This window comes from Nothoprocta perdicaria, unplaced genomic scaffold, assembly GCF_003342845.1.
Source record: "Nothoprocta perdicaria isolate Ctin4 unplaced genomic scaffold, notPer1 scaffold_8, whole genome shotgun sequence".
Classification (NCBI taxonomy): Eukaryota; Metazoa; Chordata; class Aves; order Tinamiformes; family Tinamidae; genus Nothoprocta; species Nothoprocta perdicaria.
The window spans coordinates 1,325,402-1,344,856 of NW_020456087.1; the positions used below are offsets into that span (position 1 = coordinate 1,325,402).

General features: G+C 34.0%; 1 protein-coding gene across 1 annotated transcript in view; it reads left to right on the forward strand.

The window, feature by feature from the left end:
• Positions 1–19,455, forward strand: part of LOC112958030 (formin-like) — a 117,239-nt gene that overhangs the window by 77,859 nt on the left and 19,925 nt on the right. Inside the window, exon 14 of the mRNA XM_026051834.1 lies at positions 3,855–3,947. Within this exon, the coding sequence (XP_025907619.1) occupies positions 3,855–3,947 (93 nt within the window). The remainder of the gene's footprint in view (positions 1–3,854; positions 3,948–19,455) is intronic.

Genomic DNA, 19,455 nt, shown 5'->3' on the forward strand with positions numbered 1-19,455 from the left:
TGATTAGCAGTGTGAGAGCAGGGACAACAAATGAAAAAGCTGGGCAGCATAATTTCAGACTAGCAGCATAACTAGCAGACTGTAGCAGCATAACTATTTCAGGTTAGAAGTTGAAAATAGTGAATTTTACTCAAAAGAGATCAAGATGCATGTCCTCTCTCGTTCTCCACATTTACTTGAAATTAATTTCAAGTTACAACAAATGTTAATTGTAAATTTTTTTTTATTTTACAACTAAAAAAAAATAGTTGTAGAATTCTGAATAATCAAAGGAGCTGTGGAGAGCATATTAATGTTATATGCCTACCTGCAGTAACTGTAAATGTGTATGTAAGTCATACATAATAACAAGGTAATCCAGCCAGATGCTACACCAATGTCCAGTGGATGTCTTTTGACATGCATCTCCTGTAATTGCCTACATTTGGAAAGTTATTTGCAAGTAAGAAGAGCTAGAGTAAGAAAACGTAAGAACAGAGAACAAAACAAATCTTGAGCAAGTTGGGTAGTCCTTGTTAGTTATAATATATACATCTTTTGCTGAAGTTATAAGTTTATCAGAGCCTTATACTTGTATGTTTTACCCAATAATGTAACTGGCTTCTGCACCATAATCACTTGTGTCTCTCTTTTTTTTTTTTTTTTTTAGTGCTGCACTGAACTAATTTGAGGTATAGTTTCAGATTTCTTTTGGAATAAAAAATGAAAAAGACAAGGCTGTGTTATGACAAGAAAAATAAAACAGCAAGACTGGCAATATAAGCTGCCAGGTCTGAAGAGAGAGGAGCGGCGGGGGCCGTGAGCAGCATTCGCTGTTGCATAACTCATGAGGGGTCAGGGCAGTGACAGGTTTATAGGAATTCATGGTGTTGATACTTGCTTTCATTGTCAGGATGATTCCTGTAAATGCTGCTGGTGGGTCCTAGTGAGCAAATGGTTAGCAATTTACTGTTACCAGCATTACACTATTTCTGGGTTTGCGTTTATTTTAAAAAAGATGCTTAAAAAATTCCAACTTGTGTCTGATTGACAGTGAAATGCTCTTTACGTGAAGGTTTGTTTATGGGCAGTGATTCCTTTAATAGATTTGCAAGTGTCTGTGGAGTTTTAAAAGACTATTGCCCAATAGGCATTAAGTGAGAGACATTCTATTTTGTAAATATTTTCACTTATATTGGGGATTTTTAAAGAACGTTTTCAGCCAAATACTGCATTAAATCTGAAGACAGTGGCAAACTGATAATAAGTAGTTTCCAGCTTTGTTCTAATGTTTTGCTAATGGTTTCCATTTCTGTGGCCAAGATTTGCAGTGTGTGAAGCATGATGTACATCCAACAATTTGCAAGAGCTTTCAAATACTGTTCCACATATTTTCTTTTTTTTTTTGCAATAGTTCATTTATGCATAAACAATTTTCCAAGTAGCATATTACAATTAATGTGACAAACGTACAGTGCATACCAAGAAAATGAACCAAAAGGTTATTACAGTAGTGGAGAACTTGCATCTGTTTGAAATAAATGATGCAGAAACAGGTTGTTTATATTCGCAAAAGAAGATTTGAAGTGAAATGGTGAGAGAGGAAATGTTCATGTGATGTGTTTTGGTATCTGTTCCTCTCAAGAATCCTCCAAATTTTGGAAAGAGACCTCAGTCACTTTTCAGAATTTTTTTCAAAGAAGGAATATACAGCATGATATTTGGGCCAGAGTCATTTCAATAACAAAATCTTTTACTTCTAAAAAGACACCACTTTTTATTGTAATCAATATAAAAAAAAAAAAAGAACAAAACTTAGAAAAAAGAGTGTAATTCTCCCATAAAGACATTTTATGGGAGCTGTTTAATGTGGAAAACTTAGAAAATTAGAGGAACTAATGAAACAATTTGTTTCAATAACTTCATACATTTTTTGGCCTGAGTTAGCTTTTTATTTAAGTAATAACATATTTCAATATTTAGATATTTATAATATCTATCTTAATAATATTAGAGCACAACCTAAGGATTAATGTATTTCAAGTACACCGTGTGAATATACATTGACGTATTTTTTATGGGAGTTACTTACTAGGAGATCCAATGAAGAGTAGCTCTCAGAGATCAAAGTTAAGAGTCAGGGTACCTTCTCCAGTTCTTGATAGATACAAAGCTCCTTAATTATTTAATGTAAAATGAGATCATAAAAGATGGTATATTAGAGGTAGAAGTGCATGTAAAACCAAGTTCTTTAAGTCGTGTTTAATTCATAGAATTATTGATATTCATAGAATTCATAAAATATTCAAGAAATACAAGTATCTGGCTTTAAGTCATAGGAAATAATGCTTTCAAAATGCGTGGTAGTGAGGAGTCATGAATGAAGAAGAGGAAGAGAGCATTAAGATGATAAATACAGAAGTGAAAAGAGATCAATCTCAAATTACAAATGAAAAACAAAAAAGAAAAAAATACAGTGGTTGTCACAGTGGATCGGATGCATGCTGACCTCATTGGTATTATGTGGTCAGTGTGCACTGTCTCAGAAAAAAATTTGGATGTCTCAGAGGAGGGAAATGTCAGGTTCTTTTCTTCAGGCAGATCTCATCCTGTCTATGCTGATGGTTAAGAGAATTACCAAAGATCTGAAGGGTGCATTTTTATCTCATCTGCTATTTGATTGATCATTGTACATGGGCAGAAAGGATTCGTGCCAAAGGCTCCTGGCTATTTGGCATCCAAACAAATCCCTATTAACTTCATTCTGCACAGGTCCAGAAGTCTGGTTTATGCTGCAGGTTGAAAGACCAGAATTTAGCTGAGACTGTATGTCAGGGCATTCTACCTAAGCTCTTGAGCTCTTCTGTAATATCTTAAGTCTACTTGCATGGACTGTGAGGCGATGCTAAATCAAAATATGCCCTTAGATGGAAACAGGTATCTTCTCTGTATTTTTCGGTAGTAACAGTTATTAAATGTGCTTATAACCATGTTGGATCTTTATTAAATTCTGAATTATTTGGAAAGCTGTCATAATTTAATTACTTCTGATGATCTAAAAATATCACAGACACTAATAGTAGTAGTAAAGTAAAATGCATGCAGTTGTTTTCAACCTCCCTTCACTGCAGACTTACATTAACATGTTAATCACAAATTCTCAACTTCTCTTTTCATAATGCCCTATTAATTTGTGCCCAATATGTTGATTTATAAAATGATGGCAATTCAGTGTTGTACAGATGTTTTGGATGTTTTATGTAGCCAAACTGTAACCCTTTGTACAGAAGTTCTAGAAAATATTAAAATTCTTTGATTAATAATTTGGAGCCTTTTGAAGTTGGCATGACCTCACGTCTTAAAATAGCTGAGAGATTAAATGTCAAAAAAAATCCAGTTGGATATAAGTACAGAATGAAAAATGCTGCAATGAAAAATAGCCTGGTAGAAAAGTCCACCCAGCAAGTAATGGCATCTTGTATCAACAATATGCTCTTAATAATTTTGCCTGTGTGAGGCAGATACAGTAGAAATTGTGGTCACACACAGCCTAATTGTGGCATCCTTTCTTACAGGCTTCCACAATTTTATATCGTTTGTATTCTATAATTTGAATATTGGAATCATGCTAAATTCCCACGTCTGCATTTAAAAAAATGGTTAGCTTGATGTTTGGCCCTGAGTTAAAAAAAAAAAAAAAAAAATCTTTAAACAAGTACTGGTATTTTTATTTTAATATAATTTCTGGTTTCCTCAGTGTGTATTTCCATTGCTTCTAAAGTAAGTCTTGCTGAGTAATTTAGAAGTAGGCTACTCCAGGATCTGTTTTTGATAGGTGAATTCTGCCATAAATGTTTCTCAACTTCTTTTTGTAGTCTCTGAAAAGCAGATGAAATTAGTTTGCAGAGAGTCTTCAGAAGCACATCTCCAGCCCTTCAAGAAGAAATTAGAAGAATTCTTCCAGAAAGGTAACCATATTTTCCTGAAATTATTGGTATTGTCTTGATTTTGTGTAAGCTGTGTATATATAGTGTAAGCTGTATTAGATATGTATTTGCCTCTGAAAATTTCTACTATATGTTTTGGTTTATACTCCTAGTATGCATTAAGAACAATTACACAGACTTTGGACATCACTTGTCACAGATAATTATTTCCTTGATCTCATACATTTCCTATTGGCTATTTTCTGCTTTATTTTCTGTCATTATTTCTAGGTAAAATAAATTCGTTTGTATCACTTATGTACTCATACTAACTCAGTACGTATACATATTACACTGAGATTCAAAGATTTTTTGTCTGGAAATGATTTGCCAGGATGGAGTCAGGAGTTAAGGGGTCAAATCTGAGGGTACAATTTAATGATTGGTTAAAGACAATGTAAATGCAAGTTGCTGCTGCTGAAATGCTTAGTCCCAGACCGTGTTCCCATTCCTCAATGCTTGTGCCAGCAAGAGTGTTTGGGGCTGTGTAAGGTGGACAGAGTATTGATCTTTGCTTTATTGCCAGGTTCAAGGAGTACCAACTAATTGGTTAGCAGATCTAGTGTTATCTTATGATGACTATATTAAGAATTAAATACTACTCAAAAGCTAGTATTTGTCCCAGAATCTCAAATAATTCACAATTTGATGTTTCAGAAGTCAAATGAATTATCTGAAGATCTGAATCAAAAGAGAATGTGTAGTTAATAATAGTCACCATTCAGACTGTTGTAATGGTTTATGATTTATCTTAATACTTTTTATAAAGATTCCTCTAATGTCTTTTTAATAACGTTAGTTCATGAGGCTATAATATTTATATAATTGCTAAATTGAAGCAGGATGTTTTAAAAATAGCAATGCTTGTTAAACAGTACAGTTAAATAAGCTGATACTTTTTCTCACCCTTCTCCAGACCATGGATATTATTGGATATGTTTTTTCTTTCAGTTAAAAATTTGTTTGGACGGCATTAAAGCTACAAATTTCTTACCACATAACTTGTAAAACCATAAAATTGTACTGAGAATCAGTGTCGCAGCAAGACAGTTGTATTGGTCTTTCCGACTTAACTGGAAATTTTCACTTACAGTTTAAGAATAGTGCCAAGATTGAGATTTTGCAATTTATGTTTCTACTGTATTTTTAGAATCCCCAGTACCACTGGGGATTCAAGTGGGGTATCAAGTCCCACTTGATCTTACTTGCCATAATATTGTAGTAGATTAATTTAATTATATTTTGTATAGATCATTTGATTCATAATACTCTAGGAATTATCCTGTTAGGCAAGCTCAGAACTTGAATAGCTTGTTCCTTTTCTAATAGCCAGAAATACATCAAAGATGTGTTGCTGAAGTGGTTGGTGTGGATCTAGACCACAATTAGATTTTGACCAAGTCTTGCCAAAGCTCTAAGCAAAAGCTGACTCCCACCTTCATACTGCAGATTGTGTAATTCTTGCTGTACTCTGGATCTCTGAGGTGTAGCAAATTCTCGTCATCTTAGTAATTAGAACTCATTTACCCATTTTGTCTTGGTTAAGACTGATCTCTGCTTTAGAGGAAGGACCTTGACTGGAATCACCTGTCATTTCATGTAGAAATCCATATTCCCTGCTACAGCTGACTTGTTTAAGCAAACCTATACATGTGGAAAATAATATTTATTTCATCCTTAGATCACAGAAACAGAAAATAACAGAGAATTTTTATATCTGTGAATGGTATATATTTTTAAAGATAAGGTACGTTCCTGCATGGTATCTGGAACAGTGAGATCTATGCATAATTGCTAAACTTACTGGACATTTCCAATATATTTTTCAGACTTTTTAATTTTAAATTAACTTTTAATTAAATTTTAATTAACTTTAATATATCTTTTTAATATATATTCTGAAAATATGTATGTATGACTTCCTTGACTATTTTTTTCATATTTTTCATTTGTTCTTCTTTGCTTTGTCATTTTATATATTAAGCTAGCTAGTCATACTACCTTTAATCATTTCTAGTTTAATTTCTTATGACATTTCTGTTTCATCTACCTTTTTCTGAGATTAATTGTCAATAGGTACCCAGAACATTTAAAGCAATCAAAGAGGCCTTTCCATCACAGTTATCCTGATTTTTAAAATAATTTGTTTTACCTGTTGCAGTGCTGAGAAGGACACTTTTTTATTGATTTGCATATATTGGTGTTCTCTGAACTGAGAAAAATTGAGAACTTATCAGAGTGATATAAATGATTATTCTATAATACCTGTCATTTCTTAGCTTTCTTAAGCATTTCATATGGGAAGAAATATAATGAAAATGGAATTTACTGATTTTTTTTTTTTTTTTTTTAGAATACAAATTAGTTCTTTTAAAAGGCATTTACTGGCTTTTTATACCCCATTCAGTTTCCTGACTCTTTGTTTGCTTGCTTTTTAATAAAGATGATTTTTGGATGTTTTGAATTATTTTGGATAATTCTGGATTTTTTTTTCTTCCTCTACATGGCCTGGTGATCTATAGCACATTTGTTATTTTAGAGGTTCAGCATCTCTATTTTCGACTGAGATTCTGTGGATTTTTTATTTGCTTTTCTTATGTTACTGGCAATATATTCAACTGGTAGAAGCAATGGTATTCATCAGTGCAGCTGATGGATAGTAAATTTTCAGCCATAGGGTCATTCAGATGTGCTCTGAATAAAGGCAGCAATGCCTACCATAGATAAGCAGTTTCCTTGGTATTTCCATCCATGAAAGCAGTACTCTTTCTATGGGTAATTTTTATAGCAAATAAAATTTTTAGTAGACGAAGTGAGCTTCTGCCAGAATTTAGCTTAGGTCACTCTTATCTAGAATCAGTTTTACCTTTATTATTAAGATAGATGGAGAATTTGAGACTGTTGTCAATCTTCTACCTGTGATTTGTTGATAAATCCTGCGTGCTCATTTCAAGCTGTGATCAATAGTGCAAATCAAAATCATTGGCCTTCCTCTGCTTTGAGAACTGGTGAGCAGTCTCAGTTTGGATGTGTACGTGCCATGATGTTAAACATGGTTAAACAGGTACTTAAATAAGATAATAACAACCTCTTATATTTGATGTATCAGTCTATGCAGTCTAACTTGAAGAGTTAGAAACCTACTGTAGCTAGTGCTGAATTCCTACTATCCTTTATTCTGGCTCTTTCTGCCTCCTGTTTAGCTTCTTCCTTTCTTTCCATGGCTGTGCTCCTAGGACTCGGTGGGTACTTTTCTGCTTGGCTCCAGAAAAAAACATCTTGCATCGTCTTTTCCAATTTGTGGGGATTGATTGTGAACATGAGGTTTTTGTATGCACCTAATTTGAAAGAAAATGCCTTATTCCAGTTAATTAAAATATATTTTAAAAACATATTTCAGTATGCTTCTATGCATCAGTCTTTATCAGTCTGTTAATTCTTGTGATTCACTGATGTGATGTAGTGCTTTTCCTAGGAAAGAAACTATACAGGTAAAATAAGAAAACATTGAGAAAAGTAGGTGAATAGTAACAAAAGATAAAAGTTCAATCTCAAAAGTTTCAGAGTACAGCAGGGAGAGTGAAGAGTTGCACTATGCTGCCTTTCCCATTTCTTCTGTGGTATCTTTTTTGTATTTCTCAGTTTTTGTTTTCATTTTCATTGGATTATATGAGTATAGTGCCCTGCAGACCCTATAATCACTGAGCCTGTTTCTTGTGCAGTCCCTTATATAATGGATTTGAATTTTTATAATTGGTGGGTAATACCATATATGGCATTGGAATGGAAGTCCTAAAAAGTCTGTAGTGAAGTACAGAATATCATAGGAAAACATCTTGCTTAATAGTATTTAAATAAGTATTGGACAAATTTCAAAAAGTTCAGAGGTTCAGTTTAGATAAGTGTCTGGAAATTCAGCTGCTCTTCTGAAATCAGGAGTTAACTGATAATGCTGAGCATCCATTAAGCATCTGCTTTCAGTTTTGTTTGTTTAAAAAAGAGTTGTGGCTGGTTTAAGCAAATGTATGAAAAAGTTGTCTGCCAGCTCACAGCAAGTATCCAAAGCTCAGATGCTTCTCTGAAACTTCTGGCTTGAAAAAAAAAGAGCTGGAACTCATAGATTTTCAAGTCTTTCTCACACATATGATTTCCCATCATTTCTAGTGAATGCTAAGTGAAAAATGTAAGAAAGGGAGGAAGAAAAAAAAAATACTTTGATTTGCTTTAACTGAACTGTTTATATTTCCCTAATTACAATTAATGCCAATTAAATCTAATACTTGCTGTGTTGTAACAAAAAAACACTGAGAGTGTTATGGAGACTGACATTCTGAAATGCTAGAGGGGATAAACTGTACTTCTGCTGATGTCAGTACTGTTTTGTGTAACTAGATGTAATGTAGCCTAGTGCCTTGAATTAGGTGCCAAAACCCTTAGCTTCTCTTCCCAGTTTAGCTACTTGACATCTGATGCTAGAATAGTTGGTTAATCTCTTTAGGCTTAAGTTTTCCGGTACATAAAATGTTAAATAACGATTCTTGCTATCTTTTGTAGTGGAAGATAATCTTTGTAAAGTGTTTTGTGGTTCCTTGATGAAAGACTGCGTGTGAAAACTGTGTTAATGATTCATTTCTCTATTTCACATGCAGATTTGTTTTGAGATGGGCTTAGATTATTCCAAAAGGAGAAGTAATGATTAATAAATCTAATTTCATTACATGCAAAATAATACATATTAATTTTACTAGAATATGGACATCTAAGAATTACTATATAGTTAATATATATCCAGTGGTTTTTTTAAAAATATCTTCACTATGTTTTCCTTTTAAAATTAACTTTGAAATCATTAAATAGTGATTACTTTGGAATGCTCTTTAATCTCTAAAATTCTTGCTCAAAATTGCTTGACAAAAGACTACACTTTGGATACAAAGGTAGCACACAAAAAAAATCAGAACAGACTAATATGAAAACCATTTAGTAACAAAATACTGGATGCTGGCTGGTAGCCACTAGTGTTAGTTTTTCATGGCCTTTTTTAGTGTGTTAGCATTCCCCCAAAATATTAGAAATCAGAATGTAGATGGCATACAGGAGAGGACGACCAGCCTTAGTAGAACTTATTTCTCATTTCACTACTTGAGTATCATGTATTGTCTGTCCATTGTCATAAACTTGGGAGTATATAATGCAGATAAATCTAGGATCTTGTAAAACTTGGTCCCCAAATCTCCTTTGTTGGTTCCAGGTCAGGAAGTATTTAAGAACTTTGGACTCCATTTCTTCTCTCATGTATATACTGGAATTTATAAATCAAAAAATCTTTAGACTTCTTTGCAGTTAGCAGGGAAACTAACTGCCTCTTTTCAATTCTCCAGGATTAAAACATCTTGATGATGGAGTCTTTGTGATTAAAGGAATTAATTTAGTTTACAGCAGGGTCTGGGAATCAAGTAGTCTGATGTCAGAGTAAAGCAGTTCTTGAAAATCATTATTTGTGGAAAGAAAAGCTATTTGGGAAAGGCAAAGGTAACCGGGAGAAGATAGATAGGAAGAGATTAAGGAAATTGTCTCATAGTTCAAATGCTAGCCATGAACCTGGGAGACTTTGATTAAGTTCTCTGATGTGCTACAGGTTCCTGTATCACGTATACTATATATGAGATCAGAATTTTGCTAGTCATGTAGCCTGTAGTCATGAGGGCAGCAGGCCAAAATATGATGCAGCATTCTGTCAGGTTTCTCAGCCAAGGTTAGCAATCATTTGGGACATTTCAGAATATCTGATTTCTGTGATTTCTCTCTTATAACTTTAGCCAGGTTGCAGTGAATGGCATCCAACCTGTTGTGCCTTTCACTGTTCTTCTGGTGCAGAACAAGAGTTTTGTTGCATGCTTCCTCACATGCCTGTGTGAATGAAAGAAAATAAGAAATAAATTCTATTAAGAATAGTCCCCTTCATCTACGTCTTAATTACTTTATGTTTTATATTATTATCAGGTGATTAGGACAAGAATTTAAGAAATGTAATGAAAAAACAACACACACGTGTATACATCAAAAGTACTCTGACATTATTATAAACCAGAATCATTTAGTTTTTGATTTCAAGTAGATATCCAGGAAGATATTTTTATTATTTTTGTTTTTCTTTCCTAATGGGTTTACTCAAATCTCTCAGTAGTAAAACAGAAGTCAAAAGTGCAAAAGACAGCATTATCAGTACCACTTTTAAGGTATAACATTTTGTGCTTCTTGCTACTAATAGGAGATAACTTTATAAATTTTAAAAGAGTCAAAAATTAGGAAGAAATTTGCATTGCTACTTATTTTTTTTAATAATCTGACATTATACTATTGTTCTAAAAGTAAATATAGAAATTCTGTTATAGGTCCTTATTCATAGCAGTTTGATATAGCTAGCCTATACTTGCATAAAATATCAGAAATATCAGAAAAAAACCATAAAATATTTAGAATTCTTGCTTCTTTACAATAAAAATATAGCTTTTCTACCAATGAAGAATTAATATTAACAGATAGTTATCATGGATTCTTAGCAAAAATATTCTAAAACTGCATATGAACTAATTCACATAGTTCTCTTTTAGCTGTTTTTGAATTTGTCTAGTTTAATCTATGTGTTGGATCACAATACTTGTGTTACATATGTACATATGTACAAATGGGTACATAAAAAAAAAAAAAAAAAAAAAGAGCACTAGTATTTACAAGGCTCTCTCATAGTTGCCTTGATTTTCTGTTACCTACAATTATGAAGTTGCTTCTGACAAGCAGGAAACCTTTCTCCATAAAGGTACCCAGTGCTACAAGATATCCGATGCAATTCTTCCTGTGACTGTTCCATCTGCATATCAATACTGATTCTCCATTTTGTGAATAAATTGTGCAGATATGAAGACTTTCAACTTCAAAGCTTTATTTTCTGTTCTACATATCATAACTTTTCTTCCCCTTCATTTATTTTCACTGAGATGTTTTATTATCTCTGCCACACATATGCAGTTCTCACATTAAACAGTGTGGGAGGATATTTATGTCCAGTGTCAAACATGAAAAATATGTCATACTTCCTCGCAATGATAATGTTTGCTTAAAACTTTTTATCCTTCCCAGCAATGACATTACAGACCTTGCGAAGTTTGTGTTTAGATGTGGAACGCTGCTTTATATGCCAGCAGCAGAATTACTTTAATCTTTCAAACTGTTTGTGACAGTCATAACTGTTTTCATCATTCAAAGAGCCGTGTATTTAAACAGATGAAAGAGTGATTTACATAAATTGGCAGGAGCCTGTGAAGCACAAATCCTTATTGCTGGGTTACCCTGAGACTTTACAGTTAGACCATAGCCTCAGTCCGTAAGACACCAAATAAGGTGTCCTGGAATGTGATTGTATCCATATGCCTCTAACTAATGCAATATTGACACAGGGAGCTGACTCAAAGAACAAGCGTTTGCTCCGAAAGGAACATGTTTCTTCCTTTCCTAGCTGGAGAATTACCAGCATCAAAGTTCTGAAAATTGATGTTAGCTAAAAATGCGATTTTTTTTCCCAGAAAATTTTCAATTGAGTGTTTCTATGACAGACATCTGATCACTACAGTCAGTTCTACTATAATCGGGAACTGCTATAAAAATTGAAGGGTTAAATTCCATTAGAACATGGAATATGAATGTAATTTAGGAGCACTTGTAATTAAATGTGCAATAAGTCATCCTCTATTAGAAGACGGGGAAAGAATTTCTGAGACCACAGCTTTTTTTTTTTTTTTTTCAATTGGATTGTCTGTGTTACGCTGAATTATGGTGGCTGACATAAAATTGTTGGCATTACATAACAGAGGCAGATTTCCTATTAATGGCAACTGTGTGACAAAATGAATGTTAGTATGGCAACCCTTCAATTAATACCAAACACGATGGCATGTGATAGCTAAAAAGTGTACACCTAGAATTACTGAGACCTTTGGTGTAATCACTGTTAGTTTGTCTGGAATCTTACATTTTCTTAAATTTTTATCAAAACCCTCATTTTCTGTTCAATTACTGTGGTTTTCTTCCACTACTCATATTACAGACTTATAAGCAGACTGTATCTTAGATCAAAGGTGTTGCATTTGCATAGCTATTGGGTTTACTTCTTCTCATAGTCCTTTTGCTTTCTTTTTCTTTACTGCATTGTATTGAATCTCCAGTTTGTTTAGTATCTCTCTGCGTCTCTCTATTCTCTGTGCTGATTTGCAACTCCATGTTAGCATGCAGCTTATCTGGATTTGTTTACTATCTGCTCCATGGCACATTCTGGGCTTATTTATGCTGATATTGAAAGTCATTGTATTAAATTTGTCCCTCTGAAAGCTTTCCTTGGCAGGAAATCAAGACACTTGCCAATTAATTGTTTTAGATTTTATTTCCTATGAGCAAGTTACTTACACGGATGGAAGAAATTACTGCAAGGAAAGAGCAGAGTCATGAATTAGAAAGGACAGGATAGAGGAGATTAATGTGCTTATTTTAAACAACAAAAGGCTTAAATACACTTGTTCTCAGAAGTTTTTCTTACCTACTTTCATACTGGTCACACTCTCCTTATGTTTATCCCTGACCTCTGTAATTTCAGACTGTACCCTATAGATCAAGTTTGAAAATACTTTCACTGTAGTTTTTCCTACTTTTGATTTGCTGGTCATTTTTCTCAACTATGTTTTTTACCTGGGTAGACAAAAGAATATCACATTTTAAAGTTTTTCACAAGGAATTGATACAAATATATATTTGTCGCTGAAAATATGAGCAAGAAAATGCAGCTTTGTGCATTAAGCTCTGTAGCGGTGTAAACTATGGTTTTGCTTGTTAAGCAATAATAATTGGTAAAGTCTATACACCAAACATGAAGTACCAATCGAACAAAATTTTTTTTTTTAGACAAATAAATTTGACACCCAAACTTGATAAGTAGGATCTAGTAGAACCATGTATTCTGAGAACAAAAACAACCATCTCAATGTTCTTAGGGTCATGTTTTTAGGATAGTTCTAACTTTAGAGCTTTAAAGAAAAAAATGCCAGATTGCTACAAAACTCTCAAAATTGGAGAATGACAGAGTAAAAGGATGTGGATGATGCAGTGTGGTAAGATTAAAATTCCAAATCCAGAAAGCATCCTTGATTTCCAAGGATCACTTTAGTTTTTCTTACCTCTGAATTCTCTGCAGTGATATCTTTGTGCCTAGATACTTTAGATGTCAAGACAAGATATTTAAAATATCTTACACTCAAATGCTATTTCAGTGACTTTGTCCTGGCAACATGACTCATGGCTTGAAGGCTTGATGCCTACCAAATTATGGTCGTATCATTCCCCTAGACATTCCTGCATTTCTGTATTTTTCCCTTTGCAGAGACTAGGCTGCTTCTGAGTCATATCTGATGTGACTTTTCATGGTTGATGTCCAAAACTTTCTTCAACACTTCAGCACTTCAACACAAATAGCTTTACTGGGAAGCTTTAATTTCTAATAAGAGTATCCTAATTCTAGGAGTTTTCAACCTAGTACTGAAATTTACAGTGCTTTTGCATGTCAGTGTCTTAAAGGCCAAGTTGGTAAGATTTTTTTAATAGATGTATGAGTGGAGTTGGAATTGTATTTCTACCAGAGGATATATGTGAACCCAAACCTTGTATTAGTGTCAGTATTTTTTTTTTTAGCTATCTAAGCCTTGCCCGAAGCCATCTATTTTGAGAGAGTCTAAAAATAAATAGCAAAACTTCTTTGCAGCTATTGTAGAACATAATTTGGGATATAAATGATTTTACAAAGCCTGTGTTTAAAACTACTCACCTTGAAAAGACCCATTACAGTCTGAAGAGGCACATCTGCAAGAATGGCATGTGGCATCAGTGGAGAGATGCTTGTGCAGAGCTGGCAAGGCCCAATAGAAGCAACAAAAGTAAGAATTTAAAGCTAAAAGGAAAAACTGCTTTATGAAATCTATTTGTTTTGATTGTCTCTAATGTTGCCAATGATTCTGTACCTTTAATTTTGCACAAAGGGCCTGTCTCGCATTTGACTGAAACCATTTGAGTGATTTGCACTCTACTGAGTGTTGGCTAAAGCACACTTTTGTATAAGATTATTTAAGCTTTCTACATCAGGGAGTCCTGCTTTACAGGTAGGTGGGCAGCTCCTAGGACAGAGCGAGCCCAGGCTTGATTAGGAGGCCTGTCTCTACCTTCTGTATGAAATCGTGGTAGGTAAACTTTGGCCTTCCCGTTTTTTTAATGTCAGACCTTATTGACTTCAGTGTAATTTGAAATGGTTTGGGCGTTGTTGTGAACAAAGTAAATTGTCTTAAGAATCAGTTTTTCCTTTGGATTGTAATTTTTTGCCATAGACATTATAAAATAAATTGTCCCATTACATTTTCAGTGTAAAGAAAATGGTGTCATTATAGATCATCAAATTCCCAAATATATTATTACTCTTATTCTGCAAACATTTCTATCATTCCATTCAACAGTTTCTTGCTTTAGTAGAGCAACAAATGAAAAGGAATTAAGTTAATTATGATTGGGCATATCACATTAGAGTAAACTTAGATGTTATTAATATGGTTTGTGTAAATTATCATTCTCAGATGTGTTTGTAACTTCTTATAGATAAGGGTGAATGAAAATAGAATTTCAGCTGTGACTATGCAACTTTTCTACTAACATTTCAGTGTTTGGATTGTCTCTATCTTTAGGAATTCACTTCAGTGATTCTTTTTTATATATTTCTGTTCTTCGGTTTGCCTTTTGAAGTAGTCTTCCATTATTGTTGACTAAAAGTCATTTTCAAGAGATAAGAGGTAACAATAATGAGGTAGCAGTAAAGCCCAAAAATATAGTAAGAAGAAAGCCTACTGTCGTGGCCGTAGCTGCTGATTGCCTCATCCAGTCGTCTTCATTTCTCTATATATGGAGGAACACAAACAATAGAATAATGTTTACAAGCCTATGTTATAAGGAAAAAAACATTGGAATATGTCAGCATAGAGTCCAACACAGAAAATACGCAAATTGTGAAAGAACAAAATAGATCAGTAGAGGCAAGAATTACAATTAGCATTATTATTCTAGTTAGGTATGCTAAGACAGGATTCTTGTTTCTTTGCTACCCTGTTTTCATTTTTTCCTTTCATGTTGGTAGTACTCAAGTGCTTTGTAGGAGTGAAATTAGCAGCATGACTAATGTGTGTCATGCATGCTTTAATTTTCCTTTCATCATTTCCTCATAGGAAAATAATAGGATTTTTATTTAGCGATTTTATTTTAAAATATATTTTACTGTTTAGTTTGGAGAAGACCAGCACAGAGAATTGTTTGCCTTGTACTTGAATCGCTTGGTGTTTCTTGTTTAAAAAAAAAAAAACTGCCTCCATCTGAAGAGAAGTATTGCAGGTGTGAATTTGGTTTTCTTTTACACGTTCAGATTACATGCTTTTAAAAAATAGTAGTTAGCTAATTTCCCCTACTGAAGGCTAACCTGTTGAAGGATTTTTGAATTAAAAACAAGAATTAAATGCATTGGTAACGTGAAATCATGAGATAAATATTTGTGATTTTGCAGAAGAGTTTTACTATTTTTTTTAAGGACATTTACACCTACATTATGCTTACGATTTTTAATCTGACTGTTGTGTATTTCTGCATAGTATAACAGTAGAGTCCAAGAGTTTCTTCTGTTGATGTGTTCTTTAAGAAGGTATAGGTGATTTTTGAGCAATATAAGTTCTTTATTTTGTCAATGTGCTTTTTCTTTCAATACAATCTTATTTGTATTTTATATTTCCCAAGCAAAATCTTAGGATTTTGTATTAAATACGAGCTTTTGTAAACAGGAATGTTGCTAGCTTAAAATTTAGAGTTTTCCTAGAATATGTTTTTCTCATTAGTGTAAGAAAACGTTTATATTTCAGCTATGCTTAAGTGTAGTGGATATTCATCTAAGCATATTTATTACGAGTGATTTTATTATTTTTCAAATCAAAGTTAATTAATGAGACCTTACGTAGGTAGATGGGGTTTTTTTTCAACATGATGAATGCTTAAAACACTGAGACCAGCCTTCTACATCAGGATCAGAGATGCAGGTAGAGCAGTGTGAAAAGGATTCCTGCATATCTGATCAGTAGCTGGGTAAGAAATTTTCAGAATAGGGAGTTTTGCACACTTCACTAAAGTGTGGCTACAGCCATTTAAAAAAAAAAAAAAAAAAAGGTATCTCATACCAGCAGTTAATTTTGACTGTGTGTTCATTTTTATTTGATCTCCCCCTAAGCACGGGGAGCGCGTGTCTTTGGTAGCCAGATTGGGCTCGGGGCTCCCCTCCTCCGCCACGTCCGAATGGCAGAACAGAGAGGGGGAAGGTGACTGTCATACTTCCAAGCGGCACATTTTTAGAAGGTCAGAATGATTAAATTCTCTCTCAATAGCAGAGTTTTTCTATTCATGCTTTTTATTGACAGTCTTTGTTTCTTAAAGAACCTTCATTGCTTCTTTTATTTAAACAAAAATGTAGCAAAGAAACAGATGTGTCCCATATAAAATATGCAATAAATCTTGTCTCACAAATTCTTTGCTCTGAACTTTCTGACAGAAACTGTCAAATATCCACTTTAATTCTGGTATAAAATGTTCACTTTGTGTCATGGCACCAACCACCATATGCTGGAATAAAGTCGGTAAGCAGCAATAAAAAAAGGCAACACGCGCACCTTTGAAACCGTACAAGCAATCACCAGCGAGAAAGCTCCATATAAATCTATGGAGAATTAATCTCAGCTTTGCCACTATCCTGCTGTGCGTTTACAATGAGCCTTTGCTGCCGACCACCAGAAGTGGCCGCCTTTGCAGGAGGAGCGGGTCCTAATGAGGGGCAAAGGGACCGCAGACAAAGCGGCAGCTTGTAAGGGCCCAGCCCAGGAGCTCTTAGAAGAGCTGGTCCCAGTGTGCTCAAACACGGGGGGCCACTGCACACCATGCCGCTCACGTGCAAGCAATCTCTCCTGAGCTCCAGCAGCAGCGATGGCTTTGGCTTCATAAATCACCCTCAGCATCCCGCAGGAGGAGGCATGGCTAGGACTTTTCTCTCCTAAAACTTTTAAGGCCACCAGTTTCACAGGCTTTTCAGCAATTAGTTTCGTTGCGTTTGGATAATGACCTGTTCTTCACCCTCCCAGCTTAGCTGTTGGCTCACCCTGCAGTTAACATGTTGCTTTGGTATTTGCATCTCTCAGGTTTTTGAGAAGACCTGCTTCCTATTGGTAACAACCGTCATTCATCATGTATTCAAATATATGCTCCTTGATTTAAAAATATACTCGTCCTTAATGTTTTTACTTCTGCTTGCAGCAGAACATCATAGTTACAGTAAATCTGGATAGTTAATTTTCCCAAACACAGAACAGATGAGACTTAACCTTGTTCTGTTTGAAAGGATTAGAACTAATTTTCCAGCTCTGTAAATTGTTTAGATACATTTAGTCATCTCAAAGAGATTAATCTGCAAAAACACATTTGGCATTAGCCCACAACACTATAGGAGTTTATTAAAAAGAAATTAGAGCTATAATATATTTCTATAGTGTTTAAGCACTAACAGGCTTTAAAAACTATTTATTCTCTGGAGCCACAAGTATGGAAGGATGAGAGATTAATTCTAGCTAAATTACATCTTAATAGAATGCAGTTTATAATAATTCAATTGAAACTATTTGAAAAATGTACTGCTGATTCTTGTATTATAATTAATAATGCCAGAATACTTGGAAATAAGGCTAATGTTACTTTTAATTTTAACGAAACTGACTTTTTGCACAAGGTAACTGAAAATACTTTGTTTTAAAAATATAATCCTGCAGAATACAGTAATATTGAGAAACATATTGAGAAACAATACAGTAATATTGAGAAACATAAATATGTGTTGAGAGTTGTATAAAAAGTTCTTTTTTCATAGCTCCTTCTAATGTGCAGATAAACTGACCTTCAGCACTTTTTCTGACAAATTTATAGACAGCATTATGAGTTTTAAAAGAACCATAATTTCCTACACGTTTATTACCGTGATATTAAACACTGTCTTGCTTGAATGTGTTCTGATGTAAGGTGGGTGTGTATGTACACAAAGATCTGTATTTTTTTATGCTTGGGTAATATAAAAAATACTAAACATTTAGAAATGCTTAAAATTTTCTTCCTGTTTAATGTTGATTAGACCCTGCCTGGTACCCTAGATACAGGTTGGTAAATTGTAGTCATGATTACTATGGAAAAATTGTTTGAGGTTAACTTTCCAAGACTGCACAGAGATCCTTTGTGTGATGGGAACATTTGTACATTTTCCTCATTGATTGTGGGTTTCTTAGTTTAAAAACAATTTTTGTACCACTGCAAAGGAAAATAAACTTGTAAGTACTGTTTCAGGGAAGCATGATTAAGACCTCATGGAAGCAAGTGTTCTGAAGATTGTTTTGAAAGGATTTAAGATGTCTATACTAGTATTTAAACCATCTAAAAAAATGCATAGCTAAATCCTACGTTAAAAATATGACATATTTTAATTTAGAGAAGAAGAAAAGGAAGCAAAGCTTATGGGATCATACTGCCTTCTTGTTTGTTCTCCTGACAGTGATTCTGTAATGCAGTGGCCAATTTTGACTAAATGTGATGGAGTTGGGGTCCTAAGATACTAAGCTCCTAAAATAACAATAAAAATATGTGACTAAATGGAGAAGTGTGACCCTATTAGCCTTCTAAGGACAGAAAGACTGTATCATGAACTCAACTCTTATTAAACATTAGTGAATCCACCTGGAAACTAAGGCTCTAATACAGATCCATATTAAACTACATTTCTGTGGTTCCACTGCTTGTTTAACTTGAGTGATTGAAGAAGAATCTGTTGGAGGAAGAGAACAGGAGCCCTTGTTAAGGGGAGTTTGCATTCTAACATGATAGAATACAAAACTGTTAACATACAATGAAATAATAACATGCAGTTTCCGGGTTGTTTACTGAATTTCATGAGTTCATAAAGCCTACAAATAAAAGGTTAGTGACTAGCCAGAGAAAGTTAATCAAATAATATATATTAGAAAAACTAGTTACTAGGAGTCTGCTTTATTAGGTGGTGTGTTGTGTTTTCTAGAAGTAAATGAACATTCCTCTTCATGACTTTGTTGAAATACTGAGTAGTTGGTTAAAAGGCTGCTTTGTGACACCTACAAAGCATAATTTCTGGCACTGCTTTGTAAAAAAAGAGTAAAACCTGTCCTTTTCCTCAGACTTCTAATGGTTGCCTTAAGCAAAGGATTTCTTAAAAATTAAGCCTATTCAGAAGGTTTATATGGTAGCAGATCTATTGAAGCCAAAATCAAGGGAGGCCAAATTCCGTTCTGCTGTTGATCCTGCTCTTCTT